This window comes from Amblyomma mixtum, chromosome 7 (genome assembly GCF_055824585.1).
Source record: "Amblyomma mixtum isolate Tamu chromosome 7, ASM5582458v1, whole genome shotgun sequence".
Taxonomy (NCBI): Eukaryota; Metazoa; Arthropoda; class Arachnida; order Ixodida; family Ixodidae; genus Amblyomma; species Amblyomma mixtum.
In genome coordinates, this window is record NC_143018.1 from 84,177,235 (window position 1) to 84,198,842 (window position 21,608).

A 21,608-nucleotide genomic window follows, 5' to 3' on the forward strand; every position below is an offset into this window, starting at 1 on the left:
CGGTTTTCATTGCGAAATAGTGCTTTCGCAACCGGTTTGTGTGAAGCTTGACCTTGAAGGTGACATTCGGCAAACCATAAATAAACAAATAAAACAAATATTGCCGTGGCTGGAATTAGGATCCGCTGTGGAGCGAGCTGATTAGTTGCGCTAGCCGCTGCACGTGAACAGACACCGCAAAGTAGATTGGCTTATACCATTTCGCCTCCGTCGAAATACTCATCGTCAAAAGCCGAGCACCATAACCACTAAGCCAAAGATTGGCTGCAGAAGAGAACGTGATAGGCCGCTAGGCTTAGCGGCACTGGCCGTGGGCTGTCCCGATTTCCTGGTAACGACTATCAGTACGTGAAACCGACCACCGACTGACGTCTGGGCGCTCACACCGCGCGTTTACCTCCCGTCTCTGTAGCAGACCTGGTTTGCTAACGTCCCCTATGCACCAAGTGAAGGACGTGAGCTGTGGAAAAGATCTCCCGTTTACAAGGGCTGGAGCAAGCTCGCCGGTTTCAGGCACAATGCCGCTGCCACTCACCGGGAAGTGGATTGTCTCGGTGCCTGAAGCCCTGGAACGTCTGTTACGACGTCGATCCGAGTAGCAGCGATGAGCGCCCGCCCTGCGCACAGGAAACCGTGCGCGGGTGCAAGCCTTCTTTTTCCTCCTCTTGCAGATAACTCCGCTCTCGTGACGCCCACCTCGTGAGTTATGTACTTCTTCTTCAACCAATATCGCTGTTATTTGCGGCGTCACAAGTACACCGCAGTGGGATTGGAATACCTGCACTCTGTCCTTGAAGCTTTTTGTGTGTGTGTTTGTGTGGAACGGACACAAGTGGTTCCTGGCAGCCCACCACAAACGGTAGGAATTTAAAAACCACTCCATCGACCGACACAGACACGCGGCACTTCATATGGGAACCTTTATCTTAACCCTTTCGGCCCTTGCGGTGTCAATTGACACCACAACACAAATATTACGCTCACGCCTCAGTAACAGAAGAAAATACTATTAATTTTTAATACAATAGTTCCTTAGGGATCCCTGTTGCTATAGACATCGCTGTTCACGGACTTCCATTGAGCTGTGCGGTCTAAGGAAGAAGAAGTAGCAGCATGGGAGGCATGGTGTGAAGAAGCCGAGGTGTAGCAAATTTGTGCATTTTTATCTGACTAACCATTCGTTCTTCTGCGCTCAGATTTTTATATGTTATGTGAAACGCCTATCCAAGCTCACATCCCCGTCGTAAATATTACGGAATGCGTAGACGCTGCGTTTGAACACATTTTTGACATGTGCGATTTTGACACCATCAGGGCTCAACGGTTGCCAGCGGTGGCCATTGAGTGATGATAGGTCATTTTTGTAGAATAGAATCTGCTAGTATTTTAGCAGATGCACCTAAACTAACGGCCTTTTTGGACTCCTGACATGAATGTTCATTACAAAAAATGAAAAAAATCTTAAAATTTGCTTTCTGATGAATTGTAAAATTGAATTTTCGCTATCATACATGGTGAATATTCGGACTGAGCCTGGAAATGACCATGCGGATGTCGGCGAACAGCAACCGGACCAAAGGAATAGCGAGAAGAAATGCACGCCTGACCTTGCGCTTTTATTCCTTTCTTTTACTTCTCTCCTCCTCCTCTGAGCTTTGAGCATAGACACTGAGCTACAAGAAGCGACCGGGGTATTTACACTGAAACTCGCGCTCCGCCGCTCGTGCAGCACGTGTGGCGCGCCCTCGACACTCGGGTCTATGCAGCGTGTTTGGCTGTGTTTTCTTGAGAAAGCGTATTTGGTGTGCTGATAGTCAGCTTTTGCTTTCTCCCCGGCCAACAGATATCCTGAACTCATAAGCCTATGGATGAAAGGGAATTTCCTGTCACCTGAAGGGAACAGCATTCGGTCAAGACACAGACACAACGAGATTATGTTCCACTTTATGAATTCTTCTATAACAAACAGCTGATTTGAAAACAAGCGGAAGCGAGATGCAGTGTGCCGTGAACAAGCTTAGAACTTAGATTTGCCCACCTTCACGCTGTGCGCTACGGAAGTGCTTCGTGAAGCTCGATAGAGGAGGGCGTTACAGATTCGAGGAAAGCCTTTATCTTGAGCACAGTCGCCTTCCAGGAAGGCTACGCAAGTTTTGAACATGTGAGCTGTTGACGTGACTTACACAAACTGGAACACAAACCTGGCAGGAACAAGAACGCGGAGGTATGATACAAAACGCAAGGTAAACAGAAGCGAGCGAAGTTTTTTGTGGAAACTGCGAGATTATCTATCCCTTACAAAGTAAAAAAAGCTTCTTTGTAGGTCTCCACACTGCAAAATAAGAAAATTTTTCGTTAATTTTTTTCTTGTCGGTTACGGTTACCAAAACGGTCCCACTAGCATTTTACACCCATTGAGCCCTGATGTCCGATTTTGACACCACACCTGCAAATCGATTAATACTCGCACCACAAGCTTTAAATTTTTACTGCGTGGTTATGGGACCTTAGACATCGTAAAAACGCGGGGCAAAAAAATCTACGGCCGAAATCAAAAATCCAGGGCCGAAAGGGTTAAAGACCGTTAGCCGACGGGCTTAGCTGCTAGTCTCCTGATCCAGCTCTTCCAGAGGAAGACGTATGTTTGCATGAGTTTCTTCATAATACGTGCGGGATAGATCGCGATATACAGGGTGTTCAAAATTAAGCTGTGCGGTTATATTTAATTAACCTTTAAGAGATATGTCCAAACTTCTGCGCATAATTTATGCATCAAGTGGGATACAAAGTGAGGAGTTCACCGCCAGACACCTAATCAACTAAATTCGATTATTGAATTTTCTTTTGTGACAGCAGTAAGAGGGCATGTTCATATTGCAAACTGAGAGGCAGGCATGATTTAACACGATACCACTTCGTACTATTCTCTTATCATGGAGTGCTGCGATATATTTTCTTCTGAATTTTCAGCTCGATCCGCGTTATTGCGTCTGCAATGCGGTGACGATTGGCGCAAAACTCCACCCGCCATGAAGCGGCGTTTCGTCTGTCAACGGCGCAGGGCGACCGATGAAGCTCACAACTGTTTCTCTTTCACTTTTCGGACATCTGAAGAGAAAAAAACGCCCGACGCAACAGCTGCATCACACAATGGAGGAGTTTCGCATCGACTACCATCACCTTGCATGTGTAATTACGCGAAATCACTGAACAATATGGGGCGAATATCTCTGAGCAGGCGCGCTCTAGACGAATTCAACCAAACTGAGTGGTTAAGAAATACGACCATCTCTATGTTTTCAGTATAAATATTCATGCTAGGGGCAGTGGCTAAAAAGTTGATCAGTATGTTTTAGTTAAATAGGTGCCTGAGAGGGACAATTATCATCTCACTTCGTGTCCCCCCTTAAGGTAAAACTTACGTGCAGAGGCCGATTTCGCCCCTCACAGCGCCTAATTTTAAGAAATCTGTCAATCTTTATTTTCAACACCCTATATTGGAAGCGGTGTCCCATTCTTGGTGCGAGCGGTTAAAATCTTCGAAAAATTCTTTTATTAGAACGTCACGTGGAATAAGCTCTTCCTGCCAGCTTTCGAATCCAGTAGTATGTATACATGTCTCCGATGCCCCGATAAGGGGCGCGGCTTGTACGACTGGCTACCCCTTCGAGCTGGCTTGCCTTGCTTGGTCGGCCCTTCAGAATGCATCGGTAAATATCTACCAGCAGTTGAATGCCGAATGTCGGATGCCTCGATGAGCCTTTTGAGAGGTCAAATTTACTTGAACGAATGGACGAAACTGCGCTGACAAACGGGATGAGAGCGCTGTTGTCAGCGCTTTGTCAGCGCTGTTTCGTCGTTTCCTTCAACATGAACCAACCAGCCCGACTTAGCCCTCTCATTCCAAGTTACTTGCGGCAATAGGCGGCACAAAACGGGAAACAGATTCTTGCACCCACGCCTTCCCGCATTCGACTTCTAAGAATGCCTTTTGTAAGATATTTGTAAAACGTTACAATCTCGGCTGTTTATTTCTAAACCCGACAGCTTTTTTTTCTGTACTGTGTTCATGAAGAAAAATAGGCGCCCCCTGAACCACGCGTGGAAATAACTGCAAGAATTGTAGGCGCCACTATTAGTTGTACGTATACGCTCGAACCCACTTATAGCAATGCTGACGATTTTGTGGGCTGCGTTCGTTGTATCCGAAGTTCGTAGTAAGTGGACTTCCCATTTTAGCGTCAAAAATACAAAGAGATACGAAAGTGGCGTTTATTTATTAAAGAACTGCGTTATGCGCATATTCTTCTTCAAATAAAACTCTATCAAAAGTTTCTTTGCTCTCCAGCGGACTCAAGTGAGCCTCGCCGCAAGGCTACTGCCGACGAGCTGCATCAGAGTAGCATAAAACAAACTGCATTTGAAGCTTTGATGGCAAGACGTGGTTGACCGCATTTCACCGTGATCGTGTTGGTGATATTCCAGTCAGTCACGGAGTGCTCGCATTTAATGTACAATCGGCGTATGTATCTTCGATGTGGGGTCATGGTTCGCACCCACAATGTAATCTGAGCTGAAATCAGGTCAAGCCAGATTTGCACCAACGGCGCCTGGTGTTCGACAGCGTCCTTCGTCGCCTTCTTAGGAACAGATTCGTTCGGTAGTCCCCACTCAGTTCCACCCACGCCTCCTTAATCATTATTTCCACTGCGGCGAGCGAAAAGATCCGACTCGCGACGCAGGCCGATCGATTCCTATCAGCATGCCCTGGATGACGAGTCTTCTGTAGGACGCCTTCAGCGCGCCATTGATGTCCATATCAGATGGCTGGGTCTTGCACGTCACATTGGCGGGGATTAAGTTTTTTGCCTCATAAAATTTCATTAAGAATGGCTGTATTCGTTGCGGAGGCGACAATGTTTTCGCAGTGAATGCCCAACTTGTCGCACAGAGAAGAACAACGCTGGCAAACAACAGAAGAGGACAAGGAGGACACACAACTTCGCTAAACTGGCAACTTCATCTCAGAAGGCAGCCAATTAGAACTTCATATAGAGACAGAAAAGCGCTCTAAAATAAAAAAAAAAACAAAAAGATACGCCGTCATTTCTTGATCTAACGCAACCGGAAAAAGCGAAACAGGGGGGGTGGAGACAGATTCGAAAAAAGAAACGCAGAGAGCATAATAAAGGTAATCTGAAATGATGTCGATGAAAGCCAACAGCCAACACGGTTAAAAGAGTGACAACAAGAGAGCGAAGCAATAAAAGCAAAATCGTAGCGAAAGCCGCGCTGAAAAGTCAACAGTCGACAGGGCTAAAAAAGTGACAATGAAAACGCGCTCAAAACGATTAAAACTAAAAAACAGAAAAAGTCTTTGAAATGAGTCAACTGACGACACAGCTAAAAGGTGTTTAGTTAAAAAATGCAAAAAAGATTAAGACATAAAAACTGGAAAAGCCCGTGAGAATGTAACGACAAGAATACGAAGATTATCACGTACGTGTAAGTCTCAAAAAAGTTAATTATGTTGTGTTTCTCTCTTGCTTTTTTGCTGTCCTTTACTGTCCGGTGTCTTGGCAATCAAGGTAAACATGGGCATGTCGGTGCGCCTACGAAAAATATCAAATTGTCCACTCATCATTTTGTTGTCATTAATTAACGTAACAACCTCAGCAGACCTCCGTACATACTGACCTAATTCCCACCGTATACAATCTACCCAAACTGTTGCTGCTGAAATATGTCAAACGTGTAGAAACCATGCGGCCTTTTAAAATCTAGTTCCAATAAACAGAGCTAAGCAGTAAATCTTGCAGAAAATAGTGGGGAATAAATTCCATTGGGGCAGTTCTTACGCACTCATAAACTGCACGTAACAAAGGGCATACTTTTCGCTTCCAATTCATTTTCTAAAACATGGCGTGTTATTGCTTATGTGGCACTCGAATGAATCCTAACGCTTTCTGCTACACGAGGCGCGTTATGGCAAGGCGGTGGGTACCACAGAGTTAATTCGAGTCATGAAGCAGCGCCGCCGCGGTGGCTCAGTGGTTATGGTGCTCGGCTGCTGACCCAAAAGACGCGGGTTCAATCCCGGCCGCGGCGGCTGGAATTTCTTTGGAGGAGAAATTCTAGGGGCCCGTGTACTGTGCGATGTCAGTGCACGTTAAAGAACCCCAGGTGGTCGAAATTTCCGGAGCCCTCCACTATGGCGTCTCTCATAGCCTTAGTCGCTTTGGGACGTTAAACCCCATAAACCAACCCACCATCATGAAGCAGCGTTTGGTTTGGTTTGGTTTGGTTTGCTTTGGTTAACGGAGTTTGACGTCCCAAAATGACTCAAGCTACGAGGGACGCCATAGTGAAGGGCTCCGGAAATTTCGACCACCTACGTTTCTTTAACCTGCACTGACATCCTCAAAATAGTCATCCCCCGCTCCTTACTTCCGCCGCTAGTGACGTGCCTAACACACTGTTAGGCATCACAAGAAACTTCGTCTAAGAGTGAAGCATCTTCGCAAGAGGAGTGCGATTCTTTTACCTTTGTCTTTTGTTTTCTACTGCAGTAATACCTTAGGTGTGCACACTGTCTCGGAGCGCCAGTGAATGCCGGGCTCTGCAGCACTAGAAATATCAATCGCCAACATGCACAAAGTGGATACAGGTCATAACGCAGACTGACAGAAACAATATGAACGCCAACGGCGGCAAGGTCGAGCGGCGAGCCCCAGCGAACCGCAACAGTGCTTCCAGGTCTCACCACAAGAGAGCGATCAGCGACGACCCTACATGCGGCGCTCATCCTACCGTGCAAGTTTGCTTTAACTTCGTTACATCGCCCAAGAAAGAGACGCCGCTCGTGATATGACCAATTGTTGATAGTTCTAACAAAAACGTTGGCTTCACGCGAGATGTATAGGCGGATATTAGCCTTACAGTGGCCTGCCGGAAATTGCACTGCGTTAGGCCTGATTTAAGTTAGTGTGTCTCCATACCACTGTTTCAGAAATCGCATCCTCAAAAACTTCAAGACGGACTATGACACTGATAGCGGCTCAGTTTGGGAACCCTCAGGGCACACGATGATGAGAGAGACGCCGTCCAATAGAGCGTTCATTCTTCTCAGTTCACTCAGGAGTGCTTAGAAGAAGAAGAGGAGGTTCCGTTCCGGCCGCCTTTCGGTACTGTGACCGCTTCTCGGCTTCTTTTCATGCGCAACAAGCGCCCAAGAGCTCACCTCTTATGTACAACGTTTCCTAAAGGTGAGCGCTTTCCAACCGCTACAACCATTACTAGATCCAGTCCTCACTTCTGACCGCACCGACGTCGTAAAGTTCGCTCCTCGCCAGCCGCCGCGCTGGGCCTCGCCTCGCTGGAGGCTAGGCCTATCACCGGCAGCGCACCTACCCCAACAGCCATGGAGGTGCAAGCGCAGGGCGACAACCTCGACCCTGAAACGTCCAGACCCAGTGAGTGGACCGCAGTACTCCGCGCATACCAGGTTCGAGAACCAAGCCCGAATACCCTGGTTGGACCCACACAAACAGCCGTGTCCGCCGTCGGTGCTCAGGCCGAGGCTGCCCCTGCGCCCTTTAAGCCGACGTACCGTGCTCAACAGCAACAGCTGCGCGTGTCGCACGCAGTCTCGCAGCGAAGTAAACACCTTGCTTCACTCCCGCCCGGCACTATACGGGTAGTTTTTCGACCGAGAGGCGGGCTCGCTTTGAACGGAGCCATGGCGCAGCCCCTTATGCAAGCCCTGCAAGTCACCGCCGATGGCCGGGACCTAGGGGACATTCACCTCCGGATCCATCCTACGAATAACACATTCACCGTCGCTACCCACCAGGAGACAACCGCCCTGCACCTCGTCCAACTGAAGGAAGTGGTGCTCCAAGGAACCAGTTACCCTATCGCCGCCTACATCGCACCGCCGCCAGCAGCGGTACGTGGAGTCATCTCGCAGGCCTACTGGGCGGAAACCCCGGAGCAGATGCTACGAGACCTCCAGACCCGCAACCCGGACGCTGATATTATCGCAGCACGCAGAATGGGGAGGACGCTCTCCATATTAATCACTTTTGCGCATGGACCAGTCCCTCATACCATACGCTACATGAGTGTGGTTTATAGATGCACGGCGTACAAGGGCAGTCCAGATGCCTGCACCAACTGTCGCCGACCGGGCCACAGATATGATGTCTGCCCCCACCCCAAGACTGGTCTCTGCACGCGGTGCGGGGACAAGCATGACCCGCAAGCTGTTCCTTCCTGCATCCCGATCTGCATTCTGTGTGGGGGCGAGCACCTCACGGGTACCGGCTCATGCAAGGCAAGACATACAACTCCGAAACAACGCAGCCCGCCGCCACAGAAAACAAAGCCCTTTAGCAAGAAGGACTTTCCCCCGCTGCAAACGACCCTTCCCACTACCTCTACGTGGGCCTCCAAGACCGCCAGGACTCATTCGCCGACCTCCCAGGACCACGAAGTGACTGCTCTGCGGGAAGAGGTAAGGCAGCTCAAGGCAGCCATCTCTACCTCCACCCGCGCTGTACCCCCAACTCCTCCACCCTCATCCTCTTCACCCACCTCGCCACCTGTCGAACCTCCTTCGAAAAAGAGGAGGCCTGATGAGACGCCAGCACAACCCATAGACTTGGAAGCAAAATTTCAGGACTTCGCCAAAAACTTAGAATCTAGGCTCGCAGAGCGCATTACTGCACAGGTCACTGCACAGTGCCAAATTCTGATTGAAACTACCATTACCCGTTTAATGGATACTGTCATAACTAGCATCATGGCCAAGGTAGAGGAGCGTTTACCTCTCCTTGTTCATAGCCTCTCACCGGCCTCTCCTCCCACAGTGCCACCCTCCACACCCCTCCTTCGCCCCTCCACCCTACAGCATGGCCCCTCCGACGGACCATAATTCTTTACATATTATTCAATGGAACTGCAGGGGCTTTCGGCGTAAGCGCGATCCTCTGCTGCAGATTATCGCTACCTCCTCATCCCCACCAGACATCATCGCAATTCAGGACGCAAACGTTTGCAAACAACTTCCAGGATACGCTCTTATCCCCTCGGACTCTACTGATCTTCCTCGGGTGGTTACATGCGTCTGTAACTCTTTGCATTACATGGAACACACAATTACCACACCTATCGCTCACACCTTCATCGAAATTTTACCTCCAACCCCTGCTCAATCTCCCTTGCTCGTTCTTAACTGCTATCTTCTACCACGGCAGCCAGTTAATCTACTCCCTCCACTCCTCAAATCCGTGACGCAATTGGCTGGATCAAATCCCCTACTCATTGCCGGTGACTTCAACTGCGCACACGTGGACTGGGGCTATCGGCGCACAAACCACAGAGGCACAGTTCTCTGCAATGAAATGATGCTGCTCCACTTGTCCATCTTTAATGATTTCAGCCTGCCTACGCGGGTTGGTAACAGTGTTACTACAGATACCAGCCCAGATCTCACGCTTGGAAGAAATGTGGCCCACCTGCAGTGGGAAAGAACCCAAACCACACTAGGCAGCGACCACCACCTAATTCGCATAACACTAAGCTATCGCCGCCCTCAGCGCAAATTTACCGTTAGACAAACTAATTGGGACCAGCTACGAAAATTTTCCCAGGAACATGTACAGTCAACACAGGTACCCCTCGACCTAGACACCTGGACTACCCAGTTACAGGAGGACATTCGCCAACATACCCAAACGCTAGACACTACCCCAGACACCCCCGTAATTGACAGTAAGCTCGCGCACCTCCTTCAAGCTCAAGAACGCATAACACACAGATGGAAAACTCAAAAACACAATAGGAAACTAAAACTCAAACTGGCACAGCTTCAGACCCAAATAGAACACCACAGTACCACTCTTTGCAAAGCTAACTGGAATCAGATTTGTGACAATCTCCGCGGCAATCTCTCCACAACCCGTGCCTGGCACCTCTTACGCCACATGCTAGACCCCACGAAATCTAAAACCCAGACACGCCTTAGCATTCGCCGCCTTACTCATAACCACAGGCAGGACACGAACGCCTTCCTCGCTCAGGTGAAATCAACATATACCACCCCAGGTGACCCTTGCAAGCACCCCGAGTACACGGGTCCACCTCAACCCCAGCTTGACGCCCCTATTACAGAGGCGGAATTTCGGGCAGCCCTTTTGAAATTACGCAATACTGCACCCGGGGAAGATCAAATTACCAATGCTGCCATCCGAAACCTTGACGATGCCTCCATATCTCATCTAGTCACCCACTTTAACGAGTGCTGGAAGTCAGGTACACTCCCTGCCACCTGGAAGCATGGAAAAATCATATTTATTCCTAAACCCCACAAACCCATCAACATAGAGAATATCCGACCAATTTCTCTGACATCTTGTCTCGGCAAGGCATTCGAACACATAATTCTTGCCCGACTAACCACGTACATGGAAGACAACCACCTTTTTCCGCACAGCATGGTGGGCTTTCGTGCGCATCTATCAGCACAGGATGCCCTACTACAAATTACACATGACGTGCTTGATGACACGATCCCCCACCTCACTAAAGCTATTCTGGCGGTTGACCTCACAAAGGCATTTGACAGGATTCGACACGATGCCATTTTGCGAGAACTACAGGCACTACAGGTAGGCTCAAATACCTACAACTACGTTCGCGCCTTTCTCTCGGGCCGCACTGCCTCCCTGCACATAGCTGAGCTGAGCACACCACCTTATACACTCGGCGAGCTTGGAACACCCCAAGGCGCGGTCCTCTCCCCCCTTCTATTTAATATTGCTCTCATCCCCCTAGCTCATAAACTCGCTTTCATCCCACACCTAAGGCATACCTTGTACGCTGATGATATTATGGCATGGACCACTCACGGATCTGATGGAGAAATTGAGGAAACTCTTCAATTAGCAGCTGACACCATCTCCGCTCATGCGTCATCTATTGGGCTCGAATGCTCCCCCTCTAAATCCGCGCTTCTCCTCATAAGACTGAAATCTGCAGCTAATTCGCCCATTCAAATCACTTTACAAGGAACCCCTATCCCCATCACCCCCACCCTCCGTATCCTTGGCCTTTACTTGCAGGATTCCGGACGCAATGATCATACCCTTAAAACACTCAAAGCCTCCACGCAATCCGTGTTGCAACTTCTACGCCGCGTATCCTCCCTGCACAAAGGTTTAGACGAAGCGGATAGCATGAAAGTAGTGCATGCTTTTACACTTAGCCGCATTTTATACGCCACCCCATATCTTAAGCTGAACCGCATAGAAACAGAGCGAGTGAACGCCATGATTCGTCTAGCAACCAAGGCAGCCTTAAACCTACCCCGCAGCACTAGCACAGCCAAGCTCCTTGAATTAGGCATGCATAACACCATTCAGGAACTAGTAGACGCGCACCTTCAGACACAGTATCTAAGACTTGCCGCGAGCGCAACTGGCAGGCATATCCTCGCTTCCCTTCGCATCAACATTCCCGCTAATCAGACATCCCTTATAGCCATTCCTCGACACATTCATACCCCCCTCGTTGTGAAACCCCTTCCCCGGAACATTCATCCCCAGTACCACATCCCTCGCCGCATGGCTCGCGCTACGGCCCTACACAAGTATTACGGACAAGCCCAGGACGCCATTTGGGTAGACGCCGCGTGCACAACTCATGAAGCTGTAGCAGTTGGTTACAATCCAGCCCTAGCACAGCCCCTCACACACCACCTTCCCTCGGGCTGTACGTCTGAGGAGGCAGAGGAAACCGCCATCGCCCTAGCCCTTGTACATTCCAATGCAAACTACATCTTTAGCGACTCCAAAACGGCTCTGTTCAACTTCGCGAGAGGCAGGATTCACGCCCCTGCTTGGAAGTTGTTGAACACCCCCACCAAAAACTTACCACGCAGGGTAGAGCTCCAGTGGGTGCCGGCTCACTCTGGGAATCCAGGAAACGAGGCTGCCGATAAATTGGCCCGAGGTTTGATTTGCCGGGCTCAGGACGGCCTCGGTCCAGGTTTCTCGAGAGAGCGGGCGCACACCTTTGCAGAGCTCACGCAAATGTCCCGCTTGGACCGTCGGACTTACCCTCCTCCACACCCCTCCCTTACCCATTCCCAACAGATCCTCTGGAGACGCCTCCAGACCCGCTCTCTCTCATCCCCTCAGCTGCTATCTCTCTACTGTGGCACCTCCCCTGCATGCACCCTGTGCGGCGACCCTCACGCCACACTCTCCCACATCCTTTTCGGCTGCCCTGCTGATCCTCCCCCGCAGGGACAGCCCGCGTTATCAAGTTGGGAGGACTGGGAGGTCGTGCTCTCGTCTCCGGACCCGCCATCGCAGCTTGCTGCGGTGCTTCGGGGTGCTGACGTCATGGACAAACACCGCATGAACGTTACGACGTAGAGTGGGACCGTGCGGTGGTCCAGGGACCCAAGGGGGGTCTAAACACACTTGCCATGATAAAGTTTTTCTCTCTCTCTCAGGAGTGCTTCACATTCAGCACCAAAACACGGGTACTTTAATGCAAGGTGGTTCGCATTGCCCACATTACCACAGTTTACGCACATAGGTGATGTGACGATGTGAATCTTGGGCGTCCACACTGGCGTATAGGCGGATTTTGTGCACAGGCGATACAAGAGAGTAACTCTCTCATGCGGCAAGCCTTTTTTAACACAAGAAAGATGCAGAGGTGGCCGAAGTGCAGAAAAGGGATGCACCAATAGCTGCCTTGCCAAGTTCTCCTCCTTTAGGACAGCCACTGAAGGAAAAATAAGACCGGGCTTCCCGAGCAAGAAGGTCTGCCGCCGTGTTACCAGCGGCTCCAACGTCAGATAGTAGCCACTGGAAGCAAAGCGTAAATCATTTGAGCTGCAGCTTCCTGAGACAGGTTGCAGACCTGATACGAAAGTTATCATCGGGAGCCTCAATGTGAACCGAAATTTGTAAATTTTGCGGCCACGTGGCAACATTAGATCACATAATTCGGAGATGCGTTCGTGCCCCAGGGCACAGCGCGATTAAAACTAGCGATGAATGGGAGACCACGCTGAGAATCTACGACGAAAAAACTCAGCGCTTCGCCGTCCGCCTGGCGGCCGAGGCTGAAGACCTCTTCTCCTAGACGGGATCGGATGTCCTCCGGCCGCGGTGTGACAGACTGCCTCCCCGGACGCCTGCGTGCGGACCCGGAGGTGGCTGCCGCGCCATACTCGGCGGAAATAAACGTTCTTCCTCCTCCTCCTATCATCGGGAGCCCCTTGCTGCAGGCGTTCTAGCGCAGACTTGGAACCAGACAGAATGACGGCTGTGTGGTTTCTAGAAGGACCTAGATTTAAGCGAGTTTGAAATGGCCAATGATTCATCACAAGTTGACGACTATACTTTTTGAATGCGCCCGACCCAAGACACTGCTGATGCGGCTAAGCAGGACTGATCATGCCTGCTCACAGAGCCATCAGTGTAAACTTGCAGGTGGCCCCTGTAAGCGCTGTTTAGATGTTCAAGAAAGAATGATATTACTTCCGCCACAGTCAGCGAACGTTACGCGCGCAAGCCTGAAATGTCGAGGCGGCAATGAATGTCATCATAAAAGCTTGGTGGGTTCAGCTGACACCTGTGCCCCGTGAGCGACCAACCGACTGCGCTTAGAGCGGCTGCAAAGAAGTGACTTTGCATCCTAGCTCGACATCGACGAAGCAGGAGCTGACTTGTCCGGGTTGCTCTAAGGCGGATTAAAAGGTAGATTTAGGAGGCCTGCAGACGGAACGGAAGGCGACACGCATTTTTTAATTGAAAGACTTTGGTGGAAGAAGCATGGCACAGTCCAAAGTACAATATAAAGCACTACAAAGCACTACAAAGCAAAAGTGCACAGAGATTCACAGGGCAAACAAAGCAAACAAAAAGTAAATGCAACGAAAAACTACAAAATAGTGCACGCAAAAAAAAAACTCAGCGCAAGGCTGAAAAAGGCAAGACTGTTTACAGCCTGGTGCGAGATTCTGCAGACACCGTAAAGGCGGTTTGCAAAACTGTTTAGATCGGTAACGTTGCCTGAACTACCTTCTTGTCTTCTGTCTTCGCCCGACGTGGTGCTACTTCCACGTGAATTAGAGGCGCACATGAACATGCAAAAAGGCTATGAAATCTGGGGTCAATTCACTTGAAACAGTTTAGCTAGGTTAAAACAAGGACGGGGCGTTGTACCCTGGCCGCAGTTTGAGAGAAGCCATAGCCATTTGTGCCATAGGCCATGTTGAGAGAGGCCATAGCCATTTAGGGTGCCCGAAAGAAAGCTGCCACCATTGGAGAGCACGACAAAGAGGATGTTGTTTTCTTGTGGTTTTCCTCCTTTTCCTTCCTTCGAGTCGCGCAAAGAAAAACAGCTGCTGCACTGTTTTCTATCGCATTTCTCGTTCTATAAGTACAGTTGACACATATACCGGATCACTGCCTTGCGGGAAATACAGGAAATCTGCGGACGGTGCCAAAATTTATTGCCATGGAAACGCCATGCCGCAAGACGTCACTTGTAAACCTGTGGGGTGAAGTGTTTGAAAACTGAATAATATAAACATATTTTGCTTGACTGCACAAAGAAAGGATGCATGCTCTTCTCATTTTAGTCTAGTTCCGCTTCACGAGGTCTCAATGAAATTTCGAGACGCTGTTACGGCAGTCAGCTACGCAATAATTGTGTTCACATGATAACCAGGCAATTTACTACGTAAGGATAAGATCGCTTTTTTTTCGCAAATATCGAAGTCACGGCGCATTTGCCTGCCTGGCATTCCCGTCAGCTAGAGCTCTTTAGTGCTGGATTCTGTCAGTTTTCGAGCACATGTCTATAGTATTAGGGTGTTAGATCGTCGCAGAGGCCTTCCATAAAGTACGCGTGCATAGGTTTTGAAGATTGAACGGAAATTTTCAAGCGTAATATATGGTACACTGCAATTCCTGAATCAACACTTCATACTGCTAAACCACACGAAATTATCAGCCCTAAGAGCCGCTAAATACATAATCGAGGTGTTCATTCTTGCGTGTTACAACATTCCACTTTTTATTGCTGCCAAATAGTTCGAGTCATATGCGTACCAAACAGCGATTAGGGACAAGATGGCAACCTTGCTACCACTGTGTTCTGTCCTTCACTTTTCCTTCGACTATGTCTTCTTGAGGCCTTCGTCAACAAAAGGTTCTGTGTGTGCTACGGTGTAAGAGTCGCTTCCCAGGAAAGAGACCCCTGCAGAAGAGTCCGAGCTCTCGGACCATGAAACAATGGGCGGCGACCTCCCGCCAGCCGAGGTCTTGTCCCGAAGGGAGAAATGGTTAGCCAGTGGCTTGAGATGCGCCGCATGATCCCTCCCGCCGTCCTCTCTCCGTCCTGCGGATGATTCTGAGCTGGGCTTGGCAGGTATCTTCGTGACTGTGGGCGTGGAAGTCCTCTGGGTGAGCGATGAGGCAGCAGGGATTTCGTGCCGTCCCGTAGGTAATGCAGCGGTAATCATCGGCAACATTATGCGAATAAGCGGTGGTCCGATCATGGACTGAGACTGGAAACTGGACGTCACAGCTGACTGTGATGACGTCTTTACCACGAAAGATTGGGATGGCAATGTCTCTGCTGCCTTCGCAGTGGTTGTTTCTTGGCTTGTAGATGGTATTCCGGCACGAAGCTGTTGTTGTGTCGGGATAATAATGCGAGATGGTTCAGGGCTCGTCGCCACAACCGCAGGCTTCGAAGGACTCGCGTTGTTGTCGTCGTTTTGTATGCCCGCCTCTCTAGCCAGTTTCTCCCTGGTGAGAAAACAGAGGAAAATAGGTTGAGACACGAATTATAACCTGATTAATAACTACATGTCCCTGAAAGATGCACAGCCCATGCTTCGTAAAACGGAGTGAAGTATGATTGCTGAAGGCAGGAAAAAGATCAGCTTCAAGGTCCCGGTAAGATCAAGATGAATTTAGTCCAAAAAGACTAACCCAATCACACATCGTTGGGGTTCTTTCATGGTTTAGAAAAAACGAGGGAAGCAACTACTAGACGCCATGGCAGTGCGCTACCCTTTACTTGCTCGCTTCCTAATCAAAGCAGACCGGATGCCGTCTCTTGTAAAAAGCATATAACTGTACAGATGCATGTTTTCACAGCGTGGTCGTAAAGAATATTTTTCCAACCTTAACATCCCGCTCAAAACCCACCGGCCCAAGCCTGGAGACTTCTCATGCGCTTCACGGAGTGCGGTGCCCATAGTGTAGCCCAGCTTTCGTCGCCAGCAGTTCGCTCCATCCAATAGAGCTTCTTTCTTTCTTAAAGAACACACGCAAATTGGAAGATTACTAAGGCGCATTTTTCTTTCTTCTTTGTTGCTCTCCTACCACCGTCTATTTCCTTAAGGCAACAGTGTCTTGTTTGAATATTTACCTCGTCCCTGCTCTCACAATGCGGCTGAGGGGTCAAGCGATTTATGAGACAGTTGCTACGCGCTTTTCTTCAGAACTAAATTTCATTTTCATTTGCAATGCGGTATCTGCCCAAAGTGAATGAGATAGTTACTGCGCCTTTCCTTTCGTCATGAGTACTTATTACTAATAATATACTTTTCCAGCTAATTACAACGGAAACTTCTAAATTACTTTCGAACTGAAACTTAGCACCAAACCTATGTATAGCTGCGTAGTTTTGTTCATCCTCTGGACTATTGGCCGTGGAGCGACCACTTCTTGTAAAATTGTTTATGGTTTCTTCCGTGGCAGTGTAATGGACTCCACCTCAAATGCAGAGAGTGAAAAAACGTTTATTATCAGCGAGGGTTGGAGGCAAGCGCCGAGACGATGGAGACCTTGTTTTTATCGCATGGGACCCATTCTGTACTGACAAACGAAAACCGGAAAATAGGATACAGAAAGGCAGTTGTTGCTTGGAATTTGTTTCGCTAAGTATTTCTTTCTGACTTGCAGTCACGAAAACTTTCTTTTTTGGTTTCCTTGTTTTTTTTTATTACGCGAACACTGTCTGGTGTAGCGCACTAACTGTTCTTGGGGTCACTGAAGCGGGTTCTTAATCGTTACTACTTTATGATAATTATAGTTAATGCCCTAGCGCTTACTAACTGGTCCGGCAGGCTTGCCGACAATTCGACCCCGAAATCCCATCCGGAGCTCACGGATTCCCACTGTTCTTCCCCGGAAGTCTGCGCCCCTTCCCCCTCCTTCCCGGTGCATCGACCAAAATAGGGTGCACTGAGGTGAGAGTCAGTCCAGGAGTGTCCACGTGATGGATGAGTGACGTCAGTGTCATGCATGAACAACGCGTGCTGAAGCTCGAGTGGGTGTCCAGGCGCGTAGACCTCAACAGGCGGCCGAAGCGGAGGGAGACCTCTTGTAACAACCGCAAACGCGCGCACACGGCAGGAACAGCGAAGCGCAGCAATAAGATAAGAACGCACTTCCAGCACCATAAGGCCGTCTTCGCCACGCTTGGCATTGGGTCTACTTGGGACCAGCCACAAGCAAAGTTTCAAATGAGCCTAGTTGGTTGTTCATGATTGACTTCCTTATAGTTTGCTACGCTGAACACAAAGAGAAAAAGGGGGGGGGGGGGGGGGGGGACAACGCACACAAACAGAACGCAAACTATCAGCGGAGTTTTAATGCCGGAATTCATTTTACATAAGCTGTTAAAACATGAGAGAACGATGTAAAACTCCAAAAGATAACTTTCTCTGGTATTGGCGGTCGCACATCGAGGAGCACTCACAGGATCCGAATGACGTCGTCGTCGTATGGAACGCCCTTCGTGCTCTGCAGGGACCTACCACTCCTCAGAGGACCCGGGGCCCGCCTCAAGGTCGCCGCTTTGACGGTGACGGCCTTGCGAACGCTGCGAGTCGACGTTCGGGTCGAAGGCGGCTCGCTTCCGCTTCTCGAGACGGGAAGCTCGCGCCGCGTCCTATGCTTAGAGGCCTCGCGCAGAGCAGCCTGTATCGGAGAGGAAGCAGTGAGCGGGCAGAAAAGCAGTTCTTTGGTACTGCTCAGTTTTATGAACGGAGTAAGTTGGGTAGGACTGATGATCAATGCAATCCAAGGTCTGACGAAATCTTGTCTGCTCGGGTAGTAGATTCATATGTGAAAAGAATGGAATAACGCTGACCATAAGGGACTTGTTAAAGATGTAATCTGACGTTTCGGCTTCCGTACGGAAGCCTTGTTCACTGAGCCAAAAGCCCAAAGCACGAAGCTTAAGCGCGTCGCAGTATTCGCCCAAGGCATCTTGCGTACGTAGGCGGGAGATTACTGTCACTGCGATTTAGGGCCTTGTCTGTAGTCTGGATCACGAAGAACTTATATATCGGCGTGACAGTCAATTCTTTTCACTTCCGATAATCGCTGCTTATTCCCAGGCGATCTTGTGCGTCGTTGCTTGCACGTGTTCCGCAAGTGCGTTCGAAGCAATCTTATTGTTTTTCATGACAAGAAGATTGCTTCGAAGATTGCTTGTTTGTCACGACAAAATCATGTTAATTTGGTTCAACTAGTGCAATGACAACTTGTTTAAAAAGCGCCATGTAATCTGCTCAGCCTGCAAAAAGTGTAGTCCAAGTCGCTTTTCTTGCAACTATTTCGGCCCCTAGAAAGACGCTCGCCAGGCCACGGCAAAGGTTGTACCTGTTTAAAACATGGCCTGTGGCCGAAACCCATGGGGATATAACTCCGCACCTCCTGCTTTTAAGCCGGATGGTGAGGCCTATCGGAAGCTGGTGCCCTAAATAATGTATGCGAATGGCTAACCAGTTATTAATTACTACATTAGCTGAATTACCAGCTTCCTCCACAGCAGGCGCCCTCTAAGTAGCATGTCGTAACCCATTTCATTAGCTACGGAGGGCCACACGCACTAACCCTGAGTAATAAGGATGTTTAGGCGAGAAACTGGAACCTCTCGAGAATGTGCTACTTATGTGACCCATGCGCTCCTGAGAGCGGAGACAATGCTTTGAGAAGGACGGTTTATTGCAGGGTAGCTGCCATTTTCACATATTTGCCTCCAGGGAAGGCACAAGGGCTAGGAATTATTTTTACCGTAAACGTTGTAACACAGATAACGGGTACCATTGCGTTGACAATCAGAGAGCTATAATCCGGTGAACTAGCATTAAGGGCAAACAACAAAAGAAACACTGTGTTCCACTACTCTGACGGCCAAAGAATGAGAACCCGGAGAGACAAGGAAAAGCATAAGGCTCCCGGCTATCATTCCATAGAAGCTGATGCGAAAATTTGCACGCGTTTCTCGCGCCACTACAAAAGGTTTAGACTCGCTTTCTGCCGTTCACTTCTATCGCATATCTTTATCTCTGCTCGGACGCTCAAATAGTATATTAATATTTATTTAAGCAATAGTAATCTTAAGAAAGCGCAAAATGAAGAGGGCCAGTTATGTTGGCATTCCATGTCATGCGATTTACGGTGGCATCAAATAATGCGTCACTTCTGGTAGGTGGACAAGCTTATTTGGAACGATGTTAGCGCGCCGACCCCTATTTATGTATAAGTGAACAAGTATTCAGCAAGGCCATCCCGAGTTCGTTTCGTTCTATGTCAGGCCAACTTCATTCCGGCCTTGTTTTCCGCATGACCTCCGTCTGATGACGTGGATACTTGTCGGGAAAGCCGTCATAACAACATCGGGTTTCCAACAGTGCCTCACAGGGTTGGTAAATCGTAGTTCTCTTGTTCAGAGCCCAGTGTTCCCGGCCAATCCTCTGCTGACTTGGTCGGCCACCAAATGTTGCCCGGTCTTCGCTTACACGTGGTTGTCCATTTTAAATGGTTGCGAACTACCACCTAAATCTTCACAATCGTCTGCCATCGCAAAATTTAGCTTGGGGAGAGTACCCAACTACGCGTGTAGCCATTGGAGTTATCGAAATCTGCTCCGTTAGTGCGTGCGTGCATTTTGAAAAGGGTTTTGTGTTTTAGCGAAGAGTTGTATAAGTGTTCTTTTTAGCCGCCGTTTCGATTGTAAAGGTATGTAAGCCGGGATGCAGGCTTCGTCAGGAGGCATGCTCTGTCTGCCTACTCTTGGTTCTCCTCGGCGAAATGTTGTAATAATGTGGCAAAATAAAATACTATATGATCTAGCTCAGCTGTCGACCCTATTAAGTGTTGTATCACAAGGAATTGCACACTGGACTAAAAAACCTCGTGTAAAAAGACCGAGCAGTTATAACATAAGCTAGACGACGCTATTTAACCAGTCTTTGGTGCCTTGGGTGCAGCTGACGTTCGAGACACCACCCAGAGACAAATCAGTCGTGGGCCAAGAAAAATACAATTCTCTTAACTACGCACTGACGTAAAGCGGGCACTGAGACAATGATGTCCTGCCAAAGCTGTGGCGCGGTACGGATCGTTGCCGAGGTTCGGCAGGAAGGCAGTCCATGAAGAGCATCAGGAAAGAATCCTACGCCCGATCGCATGCGCTCCTTACCTCGCCTTTCACGTCGTCCTCGCTTTCTGCATCAAAAACGAGGGGCACGTCTTCGCGGAGCACTCGCCTCCGGTGTTGCACGGCGAAGAGCATCATGGCCACCACAAAGACCACCATGAAGGCCAAGGCACAGGAGTAACAAGCCAGGTGACGCCTACGCATGCGCGACCACGTCAGGGCATTCTGAAAGCCTATTGCCGTTAGGGCAAAGGCTTGTGCAGGGAATTTCAACAGCTGCTTTGGTGGCCGTATGCTTCGCCAAGGGAAGAGTGCACTATATCCCCCATGCTCATTAAATGATTCTGCTTGAGTGGGACAATGCGTGAGTGCTGTGGCGAATTCGTTTTGATAAAATTCAATATTCGACATCAGTTGCGGAGTTATAACGCTACACCAGGCTAGCCTTTTCCCGGAATCTCAGTTACTCTTGTTTTAAGAAGTGTACTGTGCGAAGTCAGCGCACGTTAAAGAACCCCAGTTGGTCGAAATTTCCGGAGCCCTTCACTACGGTGCCCCTTATAGCCGGAGTCGCTTTGGGACGTTAAGCACGAATAAATCGATCTTGTTTTGAGACTGCTTTGAATTGCCATTTACAACATAAAAAACGTAATTCTATTCCACTGTTTCCTTGCATGCGCTTTCCTTCCTCAAGAACTGCGGATTGGGCAAGTTGGTAACAATTCACAGTGGTTCAACGGCACAAATAAACAGGGCAGAGTAAGTACGTTCTATGTGTCCCTTCCCTTATTCTGCTCTGTTGGTTTGCGCATTTGAACCATCATTAAGTCCCTTCTTTTCCTCGCCACTCTCCCACTCCATTCGCTATGTTTCTGTATTTTGTGCGTCTACTTTATGTTGAATACAATAATTCGGTGTTTTTAGCTCCGCCGCTCTGGTTCATTCTAAGAATGCTAACATCAATTTCATCGGCACTATGTCAGGTCCATGACCTGAATATCCGGAGTAGTGACTAACGCTAAGAATTTTCAGAAAACATGCATTGCGTTTTGGTCAATTTATACTAATTCCGGCTAAGCTGTGCATATGCATGGGTATTTTTCTTTGCTTCTGGA

General features: G+C 49.0%; 1 protein-coding gene and 1 pseudogene across 1 annotated transcript; one reads left to right on the forward strand and one right to left on the reverse strand.

The window, feature by feature from the left end:
* Nucleotides 1-7,199: 7,199 nt before the first annotated feature.
* On the forward strand, nt 7,200-12,440 carry LOC149336664 (uncharacterized). Its single transcript, XM_089554746.1, has 2 exons — nt 7,200-8,515; nt 12,309-12,440. Exons 1-2 carry the CDS (start codon nt 7,421-7,423, stop codon nt 12,438-12,440), a joined length of 1,227 nt encoding a protein of 408 aa, XP_089410872.1. The 5' UTR covers nt 7,200-7,420.
* Nucleotides 12,441-15,190: 2,750 nt separating this feature from the next.
* LOC149336665 (uncharacterized) lies at nt 15,191-20,652 on the reverse strand (annotated as a pseudogene).
* Between the last annotated feature and the right edge of the window lie 956 nt (nt 20,653-21,608).